This window comes from Rhipicephalus sanguineus, chromosome 7 (genome assembly GCF_013339695.2).
Source record: "Rhipicephalus sanguineus isolate Rsan-2018 chromosome 7, BIME_Rsan_1.4, whole genome shotgun sequence".
Taxonomy (NCBI): domain Eukaryota; kingdom Metazoa; phylum Arthropoda; class Arachnida; order Ixodida; family Ixodidae; genus Rhipicephalus; species Rhipicephalus sanguineus.
Window position 1 is genome coordinate 86,008,842 of NC_051182.1, and position 19,608 is coordinate 86,028,449.

Sequence of the window (19,608 nt, forward strand, 5' to 3'; positions counted from 1 at the left end):
ATTTTGGGGCTAGTTGGTTTGTTTTGGCAACGCGCTTCGCAAATCATGCCCCCATAAGATTGCTAGTAGTTTTGTTATTCAGAAGGAGCGCCTTTTAGTGGCAGGTTACCCCGACCATGTACTTATCTCAGTAGCAGAAAGTGGGCTAAGAAAATTAAATAGACAGATTGATACCTGTGTAAACAGTTCTCCGGGAATGAAAAAGGTTGTCGTGCCGTATATTCACAACGTGTCACACGCCCTGAAGAAAATTGGTCAGAAGGTTAAGGTAGAAGTGCTTTTTTCTGCCCCACAGAAACCAATAAGCATTTGCAAGGCCACGGACCCATTAGCCAAGAGGCGTGCAGAATGTGTGAAGAAACATCAGAATCCATTTGTGCCATGTATTAATAATCCAGTGTATCGGTTCCCGTTTTCTTGCGGCAAGGTCTACTTTGGGCAGTCGGGGAGATGCCTGAACGATAGGCTGAGGGAACATAAGCAGAAGTTGGGCCGTTATCGTGATGGGCACGTGTCTGTGCATTGTAATGATTGTGGGTGTCAAGCGTTGTTTAAAGAGTGCACAGTCGTATATAGGAATGCAGATAAGACTACCAGAGAGATCGTGGAAGCCGCCATGATCGCGAGGGCCGGTGATAGCTGTGTCAGCTGCCCGTCGGTGGCGCTGACTGCTAATGAATTGGCCTTTCTTGACGCTGCAGGTTTTCATGGGCGATGAGTGGTGCTTTGCGTACGGATCTATTTATACCGTTGCTTTCGAAAATAAACAATCAGTTGAAAGTTAGCGCCTGTCCTGTTGTCTCTTCCTCGTCCGTGTGTGTTAGCGCTATGGCCCATTCTGATACAGCGGAGTACCTACGCCCCGCGCGATAGTGTGGACCGTCGCACACGTGGGTCTCGGGGGTAATGAAGCGGCGAACGCCGCGGCCTGTGGGTGTATTTACCGGGCGACTGCCCTGCCTCACTCAGATGCTGACTCCAATTTCTATCGAGTCTCTACGTTTAGAGAAATCACCAAATACAACCAATTAGAGCATACCACATCTCATGAGCGCTGAAAAGGGCTCACAAAAGTGGAGCAATGTTTACTCCTCCGTCTGTTCACCAAAACAATAGTGTACTCGGCACTTCAAAACAATTTTGATCCTACGTGCTCAGCGAAGTGCACATACTGTGGGAAGGGTCCTCGAACATCTTTTATACAGCGTGGAAATGTCAGCTAACACCGAACCTCTCCTTCCTACCCCATCCTACCCGAGAGGAATGGGAGGCGCCCTGCTCGACTGCTCGAACCTGGCCAGCCAGAAGACCCTGGTCTCGCGCGCCCGGGTAGCGGCTACTGTAAATGGACTCCCGTAAGAAGGAGGCTACCTAGTCATGCCCCCCTCCAGGGAATTTCCCCTTCTTCAAACCTACTCAAAATAAAGATCAAGAAGGGAACCGACAGATGGATACACGTTATAGATTTCAAAACAGGAGAAAGTGCCTCAGATCAGGCTGGCCGACGTTTCGATAGGGGACCTATCTTTGTGAAAGGCGCCTTGTCATCCCTGGCGTGTTAGTTTTATGGGGTTAGTGATGACGTCATGTCCAACGGTGGCGGGTCTGTTGCTGTTGGTAATTTCTGCCTGGAAACCAACAGCAATTACCAACAGCAACAGAAGCGCCACCGTTGGACATGACGTCATCACTAACCCCATAAAACTAACACGCCAGGGATGACAAGGCGCCTTTGACAAATATAGGTCCTCTGTCGAAACGTCGGCCAGCCTGATCTGAGGCACTTTCTCCTGTTTTGAAATCTACTCAAATAAAGTATTCACTACTAGGTCGCGTGCACAGACTTTGGACAGCACATGAGCCTTGAGTACATTGCCTTCATCGAAATGGGACTGCCGTGTCCTGAACTGAACCAGGGTATCATGGGTCAGCAGCAATGCACCATATCCACCGAGCTACCGGGGCGGCGCAATCTCAAAACCCACATAACAAAATAATCGATCGAGATATTCACGCGCAAATTTGGTTGTACGATGCCTTGAGATTCCAGAAGCTCATTAAAGATATCATTACCTTTCATATATCCATATGTACGTAGTATAGAGGACCTTGCTTTTGTTGGTGGAATATCTGGGTTGTCCAAGCATCATGGCTCCCTGTTTCTATGGAACACTTGTCGCCCAGAGATCCTTGCACTTTTTTTTTCGTGAAGTGCGGAGTCCGAAATCGTATCTATTTCACACTCTCTATGTGGCAGCCATACGGGGTTAATTTGTCAAATGAACAAATAAACTAACACAGTCAGCCAGTTTTCTCCTCACTAGTGCTTTTTGTAGTAAAATAATGGGGTAGGGTATGAGCGAGCACGCTGGTTATACTTTCACCAGGTAACACTCGTGCTGCTGGTCGTTGCAGTCTTTTTGACGGCGGAAGTCCTTCAACTTGTATCTCGATTTTTTTCCTACTTGACAGAGCCCGGAAGCTGGGGCGAGTTCGTAGGTAGGGCGAAGCTTGAGAGAGATCGAAGGAAATCAGGCCGCAAAAAAGAAAGGCCACCTTACCGAGAATGACAGGAAGTATCTGCCAGAAGCCTAATAATTTCGACACAGGACAGGAACATCGCACAAAGTACACTTATTAGGCGGGAGCCTATCTGACTTCAGTTCTCATAGAAGGCTGCCTTAATGTATTCAGTAGGTTTGAGGCATTTATAAAAATACTGTTTAGTCCCTGCGGCCATTCTAATATTACCCAAGCAGCCGTGAATTCAAATTTGCGAAAATTATTGCCGACTGCTGAATAATGTCTCTATTACGTTTACAGGGGGAATATTATCTCGCTGCCTGTCTATGAACCTGGTGAGACATGCACCGACTGCCCCGAAGATACGTCTTGCGAACAACCGTCAGGACTCTGCAATTAGCTGACACTGATTTGGTTCAGTTTTACTCGGACCGGATGTTGGAGCAAGCATGCATAACGCTTACGTCGTTACCCCCGGTCTGCACTGATCAGCGCATGGTCTTCAGGATTGGTTGCGTTACAGATGATGACGAGCAAGGACTTGCGGCTGGCATTCGATAAGGAAAGGTCTGACACTATCGTGGTAATTCGTATCACCTGACCCACAGCCCCTACGAATGACTGCCCCTTAAAATCTATGAAGGTTTTGTGCTATCGGAAGATGAAGAAACATGCCGGGAATGCGAAGCCAAGGTAACTGACAGACCTGAACGCATTTCGCCACCGCTATTATAACTCTTCTTCCTTCTTTGAGCCCCTAAGAAAAGTACACGTGTATTCACCAGTGCCGTATGGATTTCGGTGGTGCTGACAATAAAGTTTTGATTGATTTCATTCAAGCGTACCTTGCAAATATTTGCCGAGGGGTATTTAACATCATCATAGCATTTGAAAAGAATGCCTTTTGTCATGACACCATGATACGTTTTGTCGTGACATCGCGGTGGATACGTAGACAGAAACGCTCGAAAATAGATAGATAGATACGTAGAAAGAAAGGTCGGTTATAGATACGGAGATAAAAGCGTAGGTGGTGTTGTGCGGCGTAAAGCGCTCAAGCGGTGTCTTTGTTGAAAGTGGCTGGAGAGCGAATTTTTGTTTGCGGCGACGTTGCGACATTGCAGGTTCTATTTCACAAGACGTCAAAGAAATTGCGCGACGAAAACACGGGCAGAAGACAAGTACAAACACAGCGCAAAATTTCAACGGGGTTTATTGTGCCACTGGATCTGCTTATATATGCCACACTATACATCACGCATGCGCGCGAATGGACGCGACGCGAGAGAGGTCGCGCAATTTCTTTGACGTCATGGATCACCAACTAGCCCGAAATGATGCTCTCATTAAGTTTATTTCACAGTTTAGGAAAGCGTCATTCACGCATCGCTCCTCAGATGTAGTGTCCCGAGCCAGTGCAGGAAACTGCACAGATACACCGCTTCAACAGCGGAGCTATTTAAGCTCAGAAAAGCCCCGTTTGCATGAACAGAAATTACCATGCTCATAAACCTACAAATGCTCTCGGAGTCCTCGTCGTTGTATATCTGCTGCTTCACTCACAAAACAAGTGCGCTGATCAATTCGGCGTGCGAAGCAATGACTCTGATTTGCGAGAGAAAGAGTACAAAGAGAGAAAGAAAGGGAAACATGAAGGAAAATGTAGACAGAGAACAAGAAAGAATCAAAGAAAGACGTATAAAGAAAGAGAAAGCGAGAAACTTAAACTAAGACATAAAGAAAGGGAACAGAAAGAAATAGAGAAAGAGCGAGAAAAATAATAATAGAAATGGAAATAAACAGAGACAAAAAAGATGTAGATAAAACTGCGACAAAAAGCGAAAGATAAATAAAGAAAACAAGAAAAAATTCGGCAGATCCCACGTACTGTGGGAGTCGATGTTATGCGAAGCATGCTGCGGGTAGGTGACTGTGGCGTAACGTTTTTTTACTGAGCGACACGTTACAAAATGACGCTAAACATTTGTATAAATTTTATTCGCACGCTTATATATGTTTAAGAGCCGCATATGTGTTATATAACCAGTTGTTTACGGTTGGGTAACGCTGCCAATGGCAACGTGGGTATTACCAACACCAGAATCGGTAAGCTGATATGTAGTGCCTATACGTGTCCCGAGAACGCACGCACGTTTCACGAACACGTGTGCATGTGTGCAAGAAGTTCTTAACAGTTCTTGAACGAGGGCATCATCACCGTGATCAGTGAGCACCAGCAGCTGGTCATGACTTTTTATAGGATCCGGTTGTGATAGTGGTGACGAGGGGTCCATGTGTAGTGAAGTATGTGGTATAGTAGAGCCGTTGGAATTCGTGGATGCCTCGGTCATTTCGTCGACAAATTGTCTGTCGACATAGCCGGCGACATGTCGGAACCTGAAGCCACCCTTCGCGTTGGTGACGTATAGGCCGTCGAGGCTGGTAGGCCTGGATAGTGCTACGTAGACGAACATCAGTGGATGGTGTTTGTCGTATTTGTAGACTACCTGGGCGTATGTGGTCTACGTAGCCTAGTCTAGAAAGCGGCTGTCAATCAATCTGGCATCATCCACGGTCAGCATGAGGCCATCGCTCAGCCTCGTAAGAAATGAAGAGGACACTGCGGCGTTCTGGCGGACTAAGTGCACTTTACGGTGCGGTGGTGTGGATATCATATGTAACTTTCGTTAATGTATTCCTCCGGGGACGAGCAATGCTTCAATATAGCTTCTTGAATCATAGGAATACAAACGTAATGTCTATTAGACTGCTATAGAAACGGAGCCAACACTGGAACTACAGACGTTAATCTGATATGACGCCTGTATCGTAGGAGTATCATGTAGTGTTTATAGCTTTCTTGTAAAATTAGATAGCCAGCACCACAACCACAATTCATGTTGCAATATTACGCCTGCGTAGGCTGTTTTTCCAAACCAGTTCATAGACATGGCGTGGCTCAGTGGTAGAACCCAAGCACCTGATTGCCACGCAGAATGCTTGGGTTCGATTCCTGCTGGGATCCTATTTTTCATTCTTTCCCTTCGTTGAGTCAACGCTTCCGATGTTGATTTTCCTTAACTCTCTAGCATTTAGGTTAACAATGTCTGTTCTCGCCGTTCCTGGGCCGATATAAACTGTTAATCACCTGTGGCGCATACCCGTACACTGCGGCCCGTGGTAAACGGGTATGTGCCACACGTGTCTAGTGGAAAGGGTTTGACGACGTACGCGACAAGATTTTATCGTTATTCATGTCATGACCCGGCAGTCATATTCGTCAAATCGTCTTACCCTCCCATGCAAATTTTGGTCTACACCAAGTTAAGAAGGCGATCATGAGAGCACCCCGACGTAGGCGGCTAGATAGATAGATAAATACGTAGATAGAGAGAGAGAGAGAAAGAGAGGAGGAAAGGCAGGGAGGTTAACCAGAATGACGTCCGGTTTGCTACCCTGCACTGGGGACAAGGGAATGGGGAATAGAAAGAGGAAGAGAGCGAGAGAGAAGGAAAGCAATGCGCGTGCAAAGGGGTACAATCAGTCACTGAGGCTGGATGGAGCTTCTCTGACCTACATTACATCAGCGCTCTGATATTCCATTGGGGAATCGCGGCCTTTGAGAGGGCCATGGGCGAGCCGTTGTGATTACTGCAGCGCTGAAAACACTGGGTCGAGAACCTCCAGCATTTGCAGGGCAGCTCGGGCTGTCGGAGTGTTTAGCTTATTCAGAAGCATGAATATGGTGTTCAGAAGAGAGCGAAGCATCGCAGCAATGTCCTTGTCTTTCTCGGGGAAGTCGTAGGGAACCAGCGCTGTCATTGACTCAGTATATGTCTGCTGCGACCATTGGAGTCGCTGTGTATGGTGCTGTGGCTTTGGCTGTGGTTCTGGCTGTGGCTCTAGATGCAGCTTTGGCAATGGCGGCCATGCTTCAGTGTCCATGAGCTCTGGTGCAGTCTTGTCCTCAGGAATCGACTCGGGCGTGTCTAGTCTAGGAAGCAGAGGATGAGGTGTCACCTGTGCACTGCGCTTCACAGAGCTCCTTGAACCTCTACGGCGTCGGGAGCGTCGCTTTGTGACGACAGCAACAGCTTCCCGACGAGACGAGCGGTCTCGCACCATCTGCTTTAAGATTTCGCTTTCCTTCTGTTTCTTGGGGCACTCATTTGACGAAGCGTCATGCGACCCGAGGCAATTGCGGCACTTGAGGACCGTGGCCTCACAGGAGTCTGCAGCGTGTGGTTCGGCGCAGCGTGAGCAAATGATCGTGCTCTGACACACGGCGCTCACGTGTCCAAACCTCATACATTTGCGGCATTGGAGTGGCCTCGGGATGAACGGTCGTACAGGATGCCGAAAGTGGCCTACCTTGACATGCGACGGCAGAGATTCACCCTTGAATGCTAGTTTTATACAGCGAGATGTGCCCATGCGCGACATGTGTATTATAGGGATGCCATCTACTGTTGGCTTCACCAGACTGAGCAAGTCTGTGCTGGAAACAGAGACGTCCACATCGTAGATGACACCAGTAGTAGTATCACTAGCCATTGGGATGTACGAGCGAACCTTTATGCCATCAAGTTCCGTAATTTTGCTCAATGTGCTCAGTGCAGTCTCATGTGCAACGTCGACTGCCAGGACATCTTTTTCGTGTGTTGACTCTCACGTCCCTTACTTCATTTGGCACCGCCGCTTCGAGAAGCACCGAGACAGACTGCCTGTTGAGTTGTCTCAGGTTGTCGGTAGCGAGTTCTGGTGCGAAAATGATCGTACTGACTGCGGTCTTCCGAGTAGATTTCAGAGTTGACTTGCCTGAAGACAGGGGGGACCCGGTGTTTCTTCGCTTCGCCTTACGGCGTCGTACAAGCTGAAAGTCGTCATCGGACCAGTCCTCACTGCTGAGCGAGTAGACACTGGTTTCGTCGCTGTCCGTAGCACTATGGATCCCAGTGCGCTTCGTGGAGACCGCCGCCGCTGTCGCCGCCATTCCCGGCAGGGCCCAGGGACGTCTATACTTGCATCGTCGCCAGAAATGAGGCGGATATCCAGCGGTGAAGGCAGAAATATTAAGAAACTAGCGGATCGGTAGTCACAAGCGTTCTGTAAAGCGAACACTTCCTACGTAGATAGAAACGCTCAAAGTGCCAGAGGTTAAGAAATGCTTCGCATTTAAAAATCACACCATCTCCCGCTAAAGGGGACCATGAGGCGATGCGAATCAGTGTTTCTGCATGTAGAGCCCGCGTTTCAGAGGGGGAGTGGTGAGGGGAGAAAAGGGAGAGGGGAAGTAGAGAGGGTAGGGGAATAGGCAGGGCAAAGGGGGAGAGGGAAAGGGGAGGGTAGAAGGGGAAGTGGAGAGGGGGAGGGGTGGTCACGCCGCACACCACCACCACCACCACCGCCACCGGATTGAACTCCGCTATAAGATGCTTCACATCTAAAAAGAAAACGGCGGATCTCATGCATTGTGAGAGATGGCTTCATGTGAAGCAGTAACGGCGGATCTCATGCATTGTGAGAGATGGCTTCATGTGAAGCAGTCATTGAGTTGACTATGCTGCATATTCTGGCTTTCATCCAAACGTTACCAGGTGGATTGGCCTGTTTTTATATGCGAAGTATCTTATGGCGGAGTTCAATCCGGTGGTGGTGGTGGTGGTTGTGGGGGTGTGCACCGTGACCACCCTTACTGCGCATGCGCATACCCTCTCCACTCAACACACCGCCCCCTCTCCCCTCCCCCTCTCCACTTCCCCTTTCCACTCTCCCTCTGAAACGCGGGCTATACATGCCGAAATTCTCTCCTGCGCAACGCCACGATGAGCACCAGCGCAGGCGCGTCCCCTCCCCCTCTCTCTCCTTTCCTACGCTGCCCCCCTCTCGCACGCCTGCCGACCGCGATCCCCGCTCGCCCTGTAAGAATGAACGGCCAGGCTAGAGGGAAGACAAGACGCGCGTAGCGTTCCTCTTCGCGTTCCACGACGCGAGGTCGGCAGCATGCCCAAAGAACGCCAACGGAACGCGATCGTGCAAGTGCTCCGGCTTCGCATCACCTCATGGTCCCCTTTAGCGGGAAATGGTGTAATTTTGTAAATAGAGTAGTTGTGCACTATTCATGGGCTTACCAGGAACATCGACTACATTGACGTTTAAAGTGTAGCTTTTGGTCTGGTGTAACATTTGATCTCACGTTAGAACATGGACGTCGGTTTCATGGAAACGAAGTAATATATTGGGTAACTAACGCGGCATCGCGTTGATTACCCGACGTATTCACAGCGCGATAAATAAACGAAGGACAGGCGAGAAGACACAGACGAGCTCTGACTTGACTTCGTTCATTTGTCCTTCAATCATTTTCGCGCTGTGAATATCCTGTGAAATAGAGTACAGACTAGCCCAAACTTTCACGCTAATAAGTTTAAATTCCCATTATCTCTTCTCGCCATTCCTGGTAGATATAAACAGCTGCTCACCTGCATCGCATACCAGCATACCGCGGCACGTATACGGGTCTGTGCCACACGTGAAATCCCCGGCGTGTCACACTAGAGCAAGCTTCGTCGACGCCGTGAATTACAGCAGTGGGAAGATCCCCGCCGTCACCGTGGTTGTTTCCGGTGGCAAGAATTCCGAGAGCGCTTCGATCTGCGCTTCAGGCCCCGAAGTCTGCGAGGAAGCCACCATCGTCATTGCCCTGCTAGATGGACGAACGTCCGGAATATATAGCGTAAATTAAACTGCAGTTAGGGCTTTTCAGAAGGGTTGCATCACAAAGCAAGCTGCTCGTTTTCTTAGTCACAAGTCCGGATGCTCTCACCCATTATTCGATCTACTCGCTTCCCGCTGAAGCAAACTTGATTGAGGGTTCTTCCCAGAACCTCAATGAGTCTGCTCACGAGGCTGCGTGTGACGTCACCGACTGCGTTCCTTCTGTAAGAAACAACGACTCTTCTTTCACCTATGACCACAGGGGCGCTCCAGCCGCTCACAAAGAGATTACCAAATTATTTTATATGTTTAGAAGGGTTTTTCCACCGCTCACCATAAGGTTAACAGGCTGTACGCCGTTTCTCTAAGGCTATTGCAGACCGGCATTTATCCGTGTCGTCTTTTCTGCACAAAATCTAGCCTGACGCATACCGCGACAACGCCTGCACGTCTTGCGGGTAGACCTCCGTTCCAGCACACATGCTCTGGAAGCACAGGTCGAGATACCCTATGTTATGGAAACAGGAGAGGGACTCGCTCTAAGTAGCTCCGGTCTAGAAAAAGCATTCCCGGCTGTCTGACATGCCCGCGACAGGGCTGATTCTCTACGTTTGTCTATCCGGGAGGTCTATGAGGTCGCGTCCTTGCCGGATCTTCAACAAAATTATTTCACCCACTCAGTCACACGTGACAAATGGAAACGATTTCACAACGTACGCGACTGGATTTTTCCGTTACTCATATAACGATTAGACAGTCATGCCCTGATGCCCTCCTTTGCCAATTTCTATCTACACCAAGTTAAGGAGGCGACCACGAGAGCACCCACATTTAGGTGGCTCTTAGATAGATAGATAGATAGATAGATAGATAGATAGATAGATAGATAGATAGATAGATAGATAGATAGATAGATAGATAGATAGATAGATAGATAGATAGATAGATAGATAGATAGATAGATAGATAGATAGATAGATAGATAGATAGATAGATAGATAGATAGATAGATAGATAGATAGATAGATAGATAGATAGATAGAAACAAAAGCTCTAAGTGTCTTTGGTCACTAAGAAATGCTGCACATTTTACAATATTCGCGTGAGCTTCACATCCCAAAAAACTGAAGGCCTGCGCAGAAAGCGCAGCAAAGTTACAGCTAAAACTGGAAGACCGGCATTTCAAGTGCCCGTTGTTAACTCCCTTGGGGCTACTGATACCATTTTATTTGCAAGGTACCCACTATGCCGTAAATTATAATTTTGTGAAGTAGGGAAGCACTTACTATGACATTTTTCGCCATTTTCCGGAGAACCGTGGTAACCGCTGCACACCTGTAAGACATTATGTGCCCTTTGTTGATGCTGGCACTATGCAGCGCCTGAATTACAAAGGGCTGACTCTTTTGTAATTTGTTGGAAGCATCCAAAGACCCACTCGTTGCGCAATTCGCATTGTGTGACGCCTGGTTGCGCAATTCGCGCTGTATGGCGCCTGGTTGTAATTTTACTCTTCTACCACGCTATACCATTTATGTTAATGTGGTTCTTTCCCGAAATGAGGCCTGTGTAGGGTTTTTTTACAAAGGAGTTTCAAGCATCGGCATAACTCTGCGGTGGAACACTAGTCTGCCACGCAGAGGGCCCAGGTTCGAACCCCGTTCCATCGTGGGCATTTTTTTCTTATCTTGTTATTTCGCGCGATAGTGTTTACGGGCAGTGGCGGCGGCGGCCAACTACGGCGCCAAAAACGGCTGCTGTGATTTCATAACAGGTTTCGCTGTAAAACACCATATGATTATGAGGCACGCCGTAGTGCAGAGCTCCGGAAATATCGACCATCTGGCGTAATTTAACGTGCACTGACATAGTACATGGCGCTCTACCAATTGGCCTCCACCAAAATGCGACCGCCATGGCTTGGACCAAACCCGCGACCGGGGGGTGAGCAGCCGAGCGCCGTAACCACTGATTCACCAAGGCAGAGAAAAGCTTCGCATTTAAACTTGCGAGAAACAAGTGAGCCCACCCAGCTCCGCATCTCTTTCGGACTTGTCATCACTAGTGTGAAGCTGGTTTCATTTTTTTAAACCACGGAGCTGTTTAAGCTTGTTGTTTGTGCGTATCGCGTAAACCAGAAACAGCGCCAGGATGTGATGCCACTGCGCCGTGCCTTGTAACCACTTGGCGCAACTGAGAAAACATAGCATAGCCTTGTATAGTACAGTATAGTAAGAAAGCGGGAAAGGAAAGTGATTGTGAGGAGGAGTGATGTCAATTTGAGGTGGAGCCAACGGTGGAAGGAAGAGGGTAAATCATTGCATAGTCACGAATAGTATTTTATAGATAGGAGGTGGAAAAAAGAAAGTGACGGTGACGTGGAGGGCAGAGGGTAAAGCAGAGCATAGTCTTTTATGGTATAGAATGACAAGGGGTAGAAAAGTGAGGGGACGGTGAGGAGAGAAAGCTCGAGAGGAAGGCCACCAGGTCAGTTCGTTCCTGAGTCTTCGCACCACTAGTGCGTAGCTACCCGAATTGTGTTGCGATAGCAGTTATAGGACACTCTCATCTGGTTCTAGTCGTCGGCATCGCCGTTGATGCCATGTACCGTATATGTATATGTAAGTATAGATACAGAAAAGCCACAAAGAAAAGTAAGTCAAAGATATTTCCGAAGCCCGTGATCGAGGATTCGAATCTGCGATCCCTCGCTCCACCGCACGCGGCGTCAGACGACTAGGCCGTGGAGCGTGCGTCCTTCAGCATAGTGATAGGGAGCTATTTATATACACCATTTACCGCTGCCGGTAAGAAGAGCTCGGCGTTGTCACTTCAGCGTGTTCTCTGCATCACCAGCAAGATGGCACGAAGGGCGCGCTTTAAAAGTCGCCGCCGCACCCGTTGCGATGCGCTCGCACCTCTTTCCGCTACCACTAGTCCCTTGCCCTACAGGTCATAGTCACCCGAATGCGCGCGCATATTTCGTGATGGAGACGGGCAGGGGCGGAGCCAGGGGGGAGGGGGGGGTGGGGGTGCAAACACCCCCCTCCCCCAAAATTTTTCACTTTTGCTTGCGTATATATGCACGCACACATACAAACGCACGCACGAACATACATAAAGTATGGTTGAACCCCCCCCCCCGAAACAAAGCGATCGCTGCAGCGCCTGTGTTGGCGAATGGAGTGCGCTTCTCAAACACAAAGAAGTAACAACTGTATCGTTGAGCTGCATTTGATGTAGCAACAGGCCGACATCCGATGGGCGAAAGAACAGCAACCTTTATTTGGGGCTCGATTATATAGGCAGGCCAACACGTGTGGCCAAGAAAATACAGAACACTTCGGCGCATGTCTTATCACATGGTGATACAACCTTCTTCTGAACAAAAAGAAACGCAAAAAAAAGCATCATACTACGAACAATGTTCAAGGCACTTGGTTAAAGTTATGGTCGTATTGTAGCTGCGTGGGGGGCCGTCTCTGCCTACTCGATCTTCTAGGCAGAATAGCGGATGCTTGCGCTGTCACCTGCGCTGTGCTATCATCCGCACTTGGTTGCGCTGCCACTTGCACGTCCTGCGTGGGGTTCTCGCTGGGATTCACTGGTGTAGCCGGCGTGGAGTGACGAACGTAATCGTCGCTGAGGTCACCAAGAACATCGGGGTTGAAAGTTTCCTTTGTGGGTAACAGATGCTGCCTGTTCCACCTAATGAGCTTGTTTCCCTGGCGATCTCGGGTGCGTCTGACGAATTACTTGGCTTTTCTGAGGTCATCACGACTTGACCTTCTTCAAGAGGTGGAAGCGACCCTTTTGAACGATCAGCCTGGATGTGCTTTTGAACTTTCACCTTGTTTTGGACGTTGAAATCTGGCAAGGTTGACCTCAGTTGTCTTCCTTGCAGGAATTTTCCCGGTGACCGTCCACATTCCAAAGGCGTCAACCGGTAAGTCAGGAGACCCAGTCAGAAATCTTCGCCTGCTTCGTTAGTTTTCTTCAGAATCCTTTTCACCACTTGAACTCCCTTCTCCGCCAAACCATTGGAACGAGGGAACTCCGGACTCGATGTCACATGTCGAAAGTCGTACTTGTCCGCGAATAGGCGAAATTCTCGACTTGCAAACTGGGGTCCATTGTCGCTCCACACTTCTACCGGGATTCCATATCTTGCAAATATGGCTTCCAGTTTGTCGATGACCGTTGCCGATGACGTGTCCTCCAGCTGCGCAATTTCTGGAAAGTTCGACAGAGCGTTATACACGGATAGATATGATTTCCCCCCGTAGTAGAATAGATCGATACCAACGCGATACCACGGGTATTCAGGTGATGATTTCATGATTAGTGGTTCTGCTGGTTGGCTGTATGCGTGGCGTATGCATACCTCGCACTTTTGAGTGATAGCAGAGATTTCGCCATTAATGCCTGACCAAAACACGCATCTTCTCGCTCTTGCTTTGCATTTGTTCTGGCCCATGTGACATTGATGAATGCGCTCTAGCATTTCCTTTCGCATGCGCGCAGGGATTATTACTTTGCTGCCTTTTAGAAGAACTCCTTTGATGACAGAAAGTTCACTGGCAAAGGGTGTCAACCCTCCCTTATGCTTTCGCCGGCATATATACTCTCCTTTACTCCACACAGGTATGGGTCTTTATCCGTTGCGTTTTCGAGCCGCTTTAGCGTGACATCGGTTACAATATCTGCAAGCATACTCACGGCGTGTATTTCGATGTCTTCCTCACCTGCGGCGTCACCTTCTGGGTCAGGGACTGTAGCTCTTGAAAGCATGTCCGCCAGGATGAGCGGCTTTCCTGGAATGTATTGCATAGTGAAATCATTTTAATAACCGCAGGAAGAACCTTTGAAGTCTGGGCGCCATTTCTCCGATTGCTTTTTTAGCGATAGCTATTAGTGGGCGGTGGTCGGTCTCCAACGTTATCTTGCGGCCGTAGATGAAATAATGAAATTTCTGACATCCGAACGTCACCGCCAAAGCCTCTTTTTCAATCTGAGAGTAACGTTGTTCTACTGAAGATAGCGTTCTGGATGCGTACGCCACAGGATGCCAGCTATCGCCATGACGTTGTAGAAGGGTCGCGCCCAGCCCAACCAGTGACGCGTCTGACGTCACCTTTGTGTCTTTCAGAGGGTCGAAAATTGCCAGAACTGGCCCCTGATTAGGCATTCGCATATTTCGGCCCATTCTTTTTGCGTGGCTGGGAGACCATTCAAACACTGCGTCATGTTTGATTAAACTGCGCAAACCAGGGGTCTTTTGTGCTAACGAAGGAATATACTTGGAAAAATAGTTGGCTACGCCGAGCAATCGCTGCACTCCACGTTTGTCGGTTGGCGCAGGTATGTCGGATATGCAGTTCACAAGTTGGCGGTTAGGCGTTATTCCTTTTTCAGGGATCACATCGCCTAAAAATTCAATTTCTTCGACGCCCACTTTGCACTTCTCTGCATTCAGTGCTAATCCCGCTCGTTTCGCGGCTTCAAGCGCGCTTTTTAAACGCCTGTCACGCTGCTTTCTTGACGTTTCCCACACCAAAATGTCATCCACGTATACATGAATGCCTTGCAAGGACTCGAAGATTTCGTTCAACGTTTTCTGAAAAACTTCTGACGCAGATAAGATATCAAACGGCAGCCTTAAAAATCGATATATGCCGAACGGTGTTGCAAATGTACAGATTCTTGATGTGCTGTCATCAAGTGGAATTCGATGAAACCCTGCTTTCGCATCGAGACGGCTGCGCACTCCAGCGCCTGCAAATTCTGCTTGTATATCCTCGCGCCGTGGCATCTCGTAATGCTCTCTCTTTATGCATTCGTTGATCCTTCTAGGATCCATACAGAGCCTTAGTTTTCCGTCTTTCTTTTTAACAATTACTAACGGGCTCACCAAGTCAGTCGGCTCGTTGACCTTGACAATGATTCCGGCTTCTTCCATTCGCCTCACTTCATTGCGCAGTGGTTCCCGCAGGGTCAAGGGTATCCGCCGTGCTGCTTGTACAACTGGAACTGAGCCTTCCTTGAGCACCATCTTGTATTGGCGTTGGACGCAGCCGGTACCTTGGAAAACCGCGCTGTATTCCTGCAGAAGTTTTTCAGAACTGTTTGTTACAGTATCCACGTTTCTGGTGATCAATCCGAGCTGTTCCGTCGCGTTCAGACCAAGCAGCGCCTGATGTCCCTTCTTGACAACGAAAAAACTCAACATGCAGCTTTGCCACCCGATGACCACTTGTTCGCTGACGACGCCCACATGCTTGATTGTGGATCCGCTGTACGACCTTAGCGTTGAACTGCTCTGTCTGAGGAGCGGTCTTGGTTTGATGATCTTGTAGATAGAAAATGGCAGTAGATTTGCTTGTGAACCCGTGTCAATTTTCAGAAAAACTTGCTCACTACCAACGTTCGCCTTGACCATCCAGTCACGCTTTGTTCCTACGCAGTCCACACAGACGTCCAAGATGCTGAAGTCATCCTCACCGTCCCTCAGTTCACCGACTTGCGCTGCCTTTCGACAGCACGCTGCGAAGTGGTTCTTTGACTGGCATACCCTGCACGTTTTTCCATAGCAGGACAGTTTCGTGGCTTGTGCACCCTGCCGCACTTGGAACACTTGGGTTTTCCGTGAGGCCATCTTTTTTTCTTGCGTCATCTGCACCGGGTCTATTTGTTCTTCTTTTTTAGCCCATGCTTCGTTTTGGAGAGCTGCTGCTTCGAATGCCTTGCACATTTGCTCCACTTTAGCCATTGTCGGCTGGTTGTCTTGGAGAAGCTTCGTGCGTAAATTCTCATTATGGATTCCAATTACTATTTGATCGCGGATCATGGAGTCGGCCAACCCTTCGAAATTGCATTGCCGAGCCTGCTTCCTCACGTCGCGTACAAAGTGTTCGAACGTCTCTCCTGCTGCCTGCATTCTCTTCCGGAACTCATACCGCTCGCACACTTCATTTGTCTGTGCGCTCCAGTAGTTGTCAAACTTCTCTACGACGGTCTTCTAATCTTCTCTGCTTTCACCTTCATTAAAAACGAAATTGTTAAAGATTTCGAGAATTTCATCACCAGCCAATGTCAGCAGTAGTGCAGTCTTTGCAGCATTGCTCAGAGGCTTGTCTTGGGGTCTCACTACGGCAATGTAGAGCTCTAGCTTTTGCTTAAATAGCTGCCAGTTTTTGGAGATGTCGCCTGTGATACGCAGAGGGTCTGGAGGCTTCAGAAGATCCATTTCCGTGCCGTAGTTCCCAAAACTTGACTCTCGTTAGGGCGTCGTCGGGCACGCCTGGCACTTCTGACACCATGTATCGTTGAGCTGCATTTGATGTAGCAACAGGCCGACATCCGATGGGCGAAAGAACAGCAACCTTTATTTGAGGCTCGATTATATAGGCAGGCCAACGCGTGTGGCCAAGGATAAAGAGAAAGGGTGTACCTTGCGCTGAGTAACTAAAATACAGAACACTTCCGCGCATGTCTCATCACATGGCGATACAACAACTGGAACAGTTAGTTCGCGCTAGTCCTTTGTGTACTTGTGCGCTTGTTTCGTGCGTCCTTGTTTTGTTTCAGGAGCGAGCTTTAAGTGTCGGGCTATGACAGTTGCGCTCATCCCGTGTGCGTTCTTTTCGTGCGTCCTTTGTGCCTGAGTAGCATGCTGCTAGTTTTGAGCTGTTTCCCGTTCTTCGCGTGACATTCCAATATGTTGGTGTTGCATTTCATTGATTTGCCCTTGCGGCGAAACTGTGGCTATTTTCTGAGTGCTTTGTAAGAAGACGCTCTCAACTCGGCTGCAAAACGACGGTGAAGTGAAGTTAGTGCACCGTCACACTCCACTGAAGAGGCTTCACAGCAGACCGAGAAATGCGTTGTACTTATGTACCACTGTTGATACGATCGTTGTGCACATGGGCAGACATGCTTGATGTCACAGCAGACGATGTGTTTATTGTTTCTTCCTCGATGCACTGTTTTCATTTCCTGTAGTTTCATAAATAGATTATGCGTACTTTCGAAAGGAAAATATGTCTGTTTTCACTGCTGTGAGCTGAATTCATTATTTGGTAATGCTAATTGCAAAGAAACGCATGCTCAGAGAATTGAATTTGGCAGTACTTCAGTTTCTTCACTTTCACTCTCTCTCAAACTTTCTGCAATAAGTTTGGCATACTAAAGAAACAAGAAATTTTAATTAGATAGAACTTCATACAACTTCATAAAAATAAGCGTCGCGAATCTTCAGAAACAAAGCCCTCCGAAGGAGGTCAGATGCGGGCACTTCCCGTCATTTGCATGGTGGCTAAACGTCTTTAAAATTGTCCTGCAGGCTCGCTAGCGTCGTATATTCCTCTAGATTTCATTGTATCACACTTTATCCCTCTAGGAGTGCCGAGGCACTGTTTCGTTAAACTTCTGTTGCCGAAATATTTTACACGCACCTGCGCAGAAGATTCAAGTGTAAAGTTGTGCATAGGCTCACTGCCATGTCACGCAATTATTCAAATAAGCGCACCTTTCGTAAAGTGCCTTAAAATTGTCCTAATTTGGATGATTCAATGGTACCTTCGCATTTTCTCAGGCTGACAGTTAAGTGTTCATTACGAATTCCACTTTAGTGTGAAAATCGGAGCGTTTGTGAATACTGTGCTTAATTTCTTAGGAAATTCCCGCAATCACTAACATAGGTACCTTTCTAAATGCATCAATCTCCTACGTAAATATAACTGGTGACGTTTGTACATCAATGGCCAAAGTTATCTTCCCTAGAGAAACTGGCGAGCAGCATTGACAGATCCTCGACAATTGTCTCATCTGCTCACCAACCCCAAATTCGCACGCATTTCACGCGCCACCCTGTGTTCTGCAGGGCACCTGAATTACTTCTGCCCTAGCACTTGAGCAAGGCTCTGTGCTCATCTCTTACGTGCTATGGTGCACTGTGGAACGGCATGTGTGCATACAGCGCTGAGAACTGCGCAATAAATTCCATAAAATGAGGAGCGAAGGTTAGCACGTAAAAGAATAAGCAAGAAGGGAAATAATACGTATGTGTTTGGTTCACCGCTGTGATTAACGGCTTTCATATGCCATATATCATGTGCACACGAGCAGTGTTACAGTTCATAATTGTCAGGCGGCTATCAAAACTTTGAGAAGGTAGATGGAGGTTGTCGGAGATCAGCAGACGACAAAGAAGAGGAATTGATAGTGGGCTGCTGTCTCCGCAGCTAGCGCCAAGAAGTCCGTGCACCACTATCATGTACTTTTTTTGTGTTCGATTGTCGCCATTAAAGGCATTTCGTTGCAGTCTCATGGATCCGTCTTTTTGGTGGCGCTACGATTAGAAGGCCGACGTTCCGCAACACATGGTGCCGAAAACCCACGGGATAACGAGCGGATCTAACGACGTGGACAACGAGCGACGGCGACGATGAGTTTCTACTAGAAACCGCAGCCGGAGCAACCTGATCCTCACTGGAACCGCAACCAGGGAAGTAACGAGCGGAGCCGGCTACCTTACGAGCAAGTAAGCCGTGATCCTAAACAGACATGGACCGCCTGAAAGCGAAACGTGCTGCTAGGCGAACCCAGTCAACGAAAGTAATGAATGAGGCGACGACGTTGTTGGAGAGTGACTGCAACGACCGAACAGCGCTAAGCAAGGTTATCGACAAGCTCATCGCAAGCCGTAACGAGCTTCGGAAGATCAATGCCGAGCTCGAGGAAGTGATTCCGGTAGAGGAACTTGAGAGAGAGTACGAGTCTGCGGCGAATTATGACGACCAGGCACTCGAGACCCTGACGCGCCTACGGTGCCGGCTTGAAGATCTCAGCCTCGGTAACACGCGACAGACTTCTCATTCGACGACGCTCAACACGCCGCCTGCCCCAACGACAGCTGCATCCCAGAGCTTCGGACCTCGCCTTCCAACGCTAACCATTAAGCCGTTTCATGGGGACTTGTGTCAATGGACGTCATTTTGGGAGAGATTCAACGGAGCTGTCCACACGAATCCCACTCTGAGCACGACGGATAAATTTCATTACCTACACAACTATTTGGGGGTGAAGCAGCAGCTGCAATTGACGGACTACCAACCACGGAAGCATGTTATGAAAGTGCTATCCAGCTGCTGAAGCAGAGGTTCGGGGACAAGAGCAGGATCGTACAGCAGCACTTAGAGCGCTTCGTGAACTGCAGCACGTGACCTCTCCATCGGATACGAGGGAGTTGCGAAGGCTTTACGACGCAGTCCAGCTTAATGTCCGCTGCCTCAACGTCCTAGACGTCCCAACTAGCAGTTTTTCGGCGATGCTTTACGACATTATGCTTCAATCCTTGCCACAAGAAAT

The 19,608-nt window shown here is 48.5% G+C and overlaps 2 protein-coding genes across 2 annotated transcripts; one reads left to right on the top strand and one right to left on the bottom strand.

Annotated features, from left to right (window-relative positions):
- Nucleotides 1–13,213: 13,213 nt before the first annotated feature.
- LOC119400775 (uncharacterized) lies at nt 13,214–16,629 on the bottom strand. The gene is made up of 2 exons (XM_037667726.2): nt 15,152–16,629; nt 13,214–14,054 (listed from the first exon to the last, which is right to left on the bottom strand). Exons 1-2 carry the CDS (start codon nt 16,175–16,177, stop codon nt 13,956–13,958), a joined length of 1,125 nt encoding a protein of 374 aa, XP_037523654.1. The 5' UTR covers nt 16,178–16,629; the 3' UTR covers nt 13,214–13,955.
- A 2,229-nt stretch (nt 16,630–18,858) lies between these two features.
- Nucleotides 18,859–19,392, top strand: LOC119398821 (uncharacterized). The gene has a single exon (XM_037665636.1). It carries the CDS (start codon nt 18,859–18,861, stop codon nt 19,390–19,392), a length of 534 nt encoding a protein of 177 aa, XP_037521564.1.
- Nucleotides 19,393–19,608: the final 216 nt, after the last annotated feature.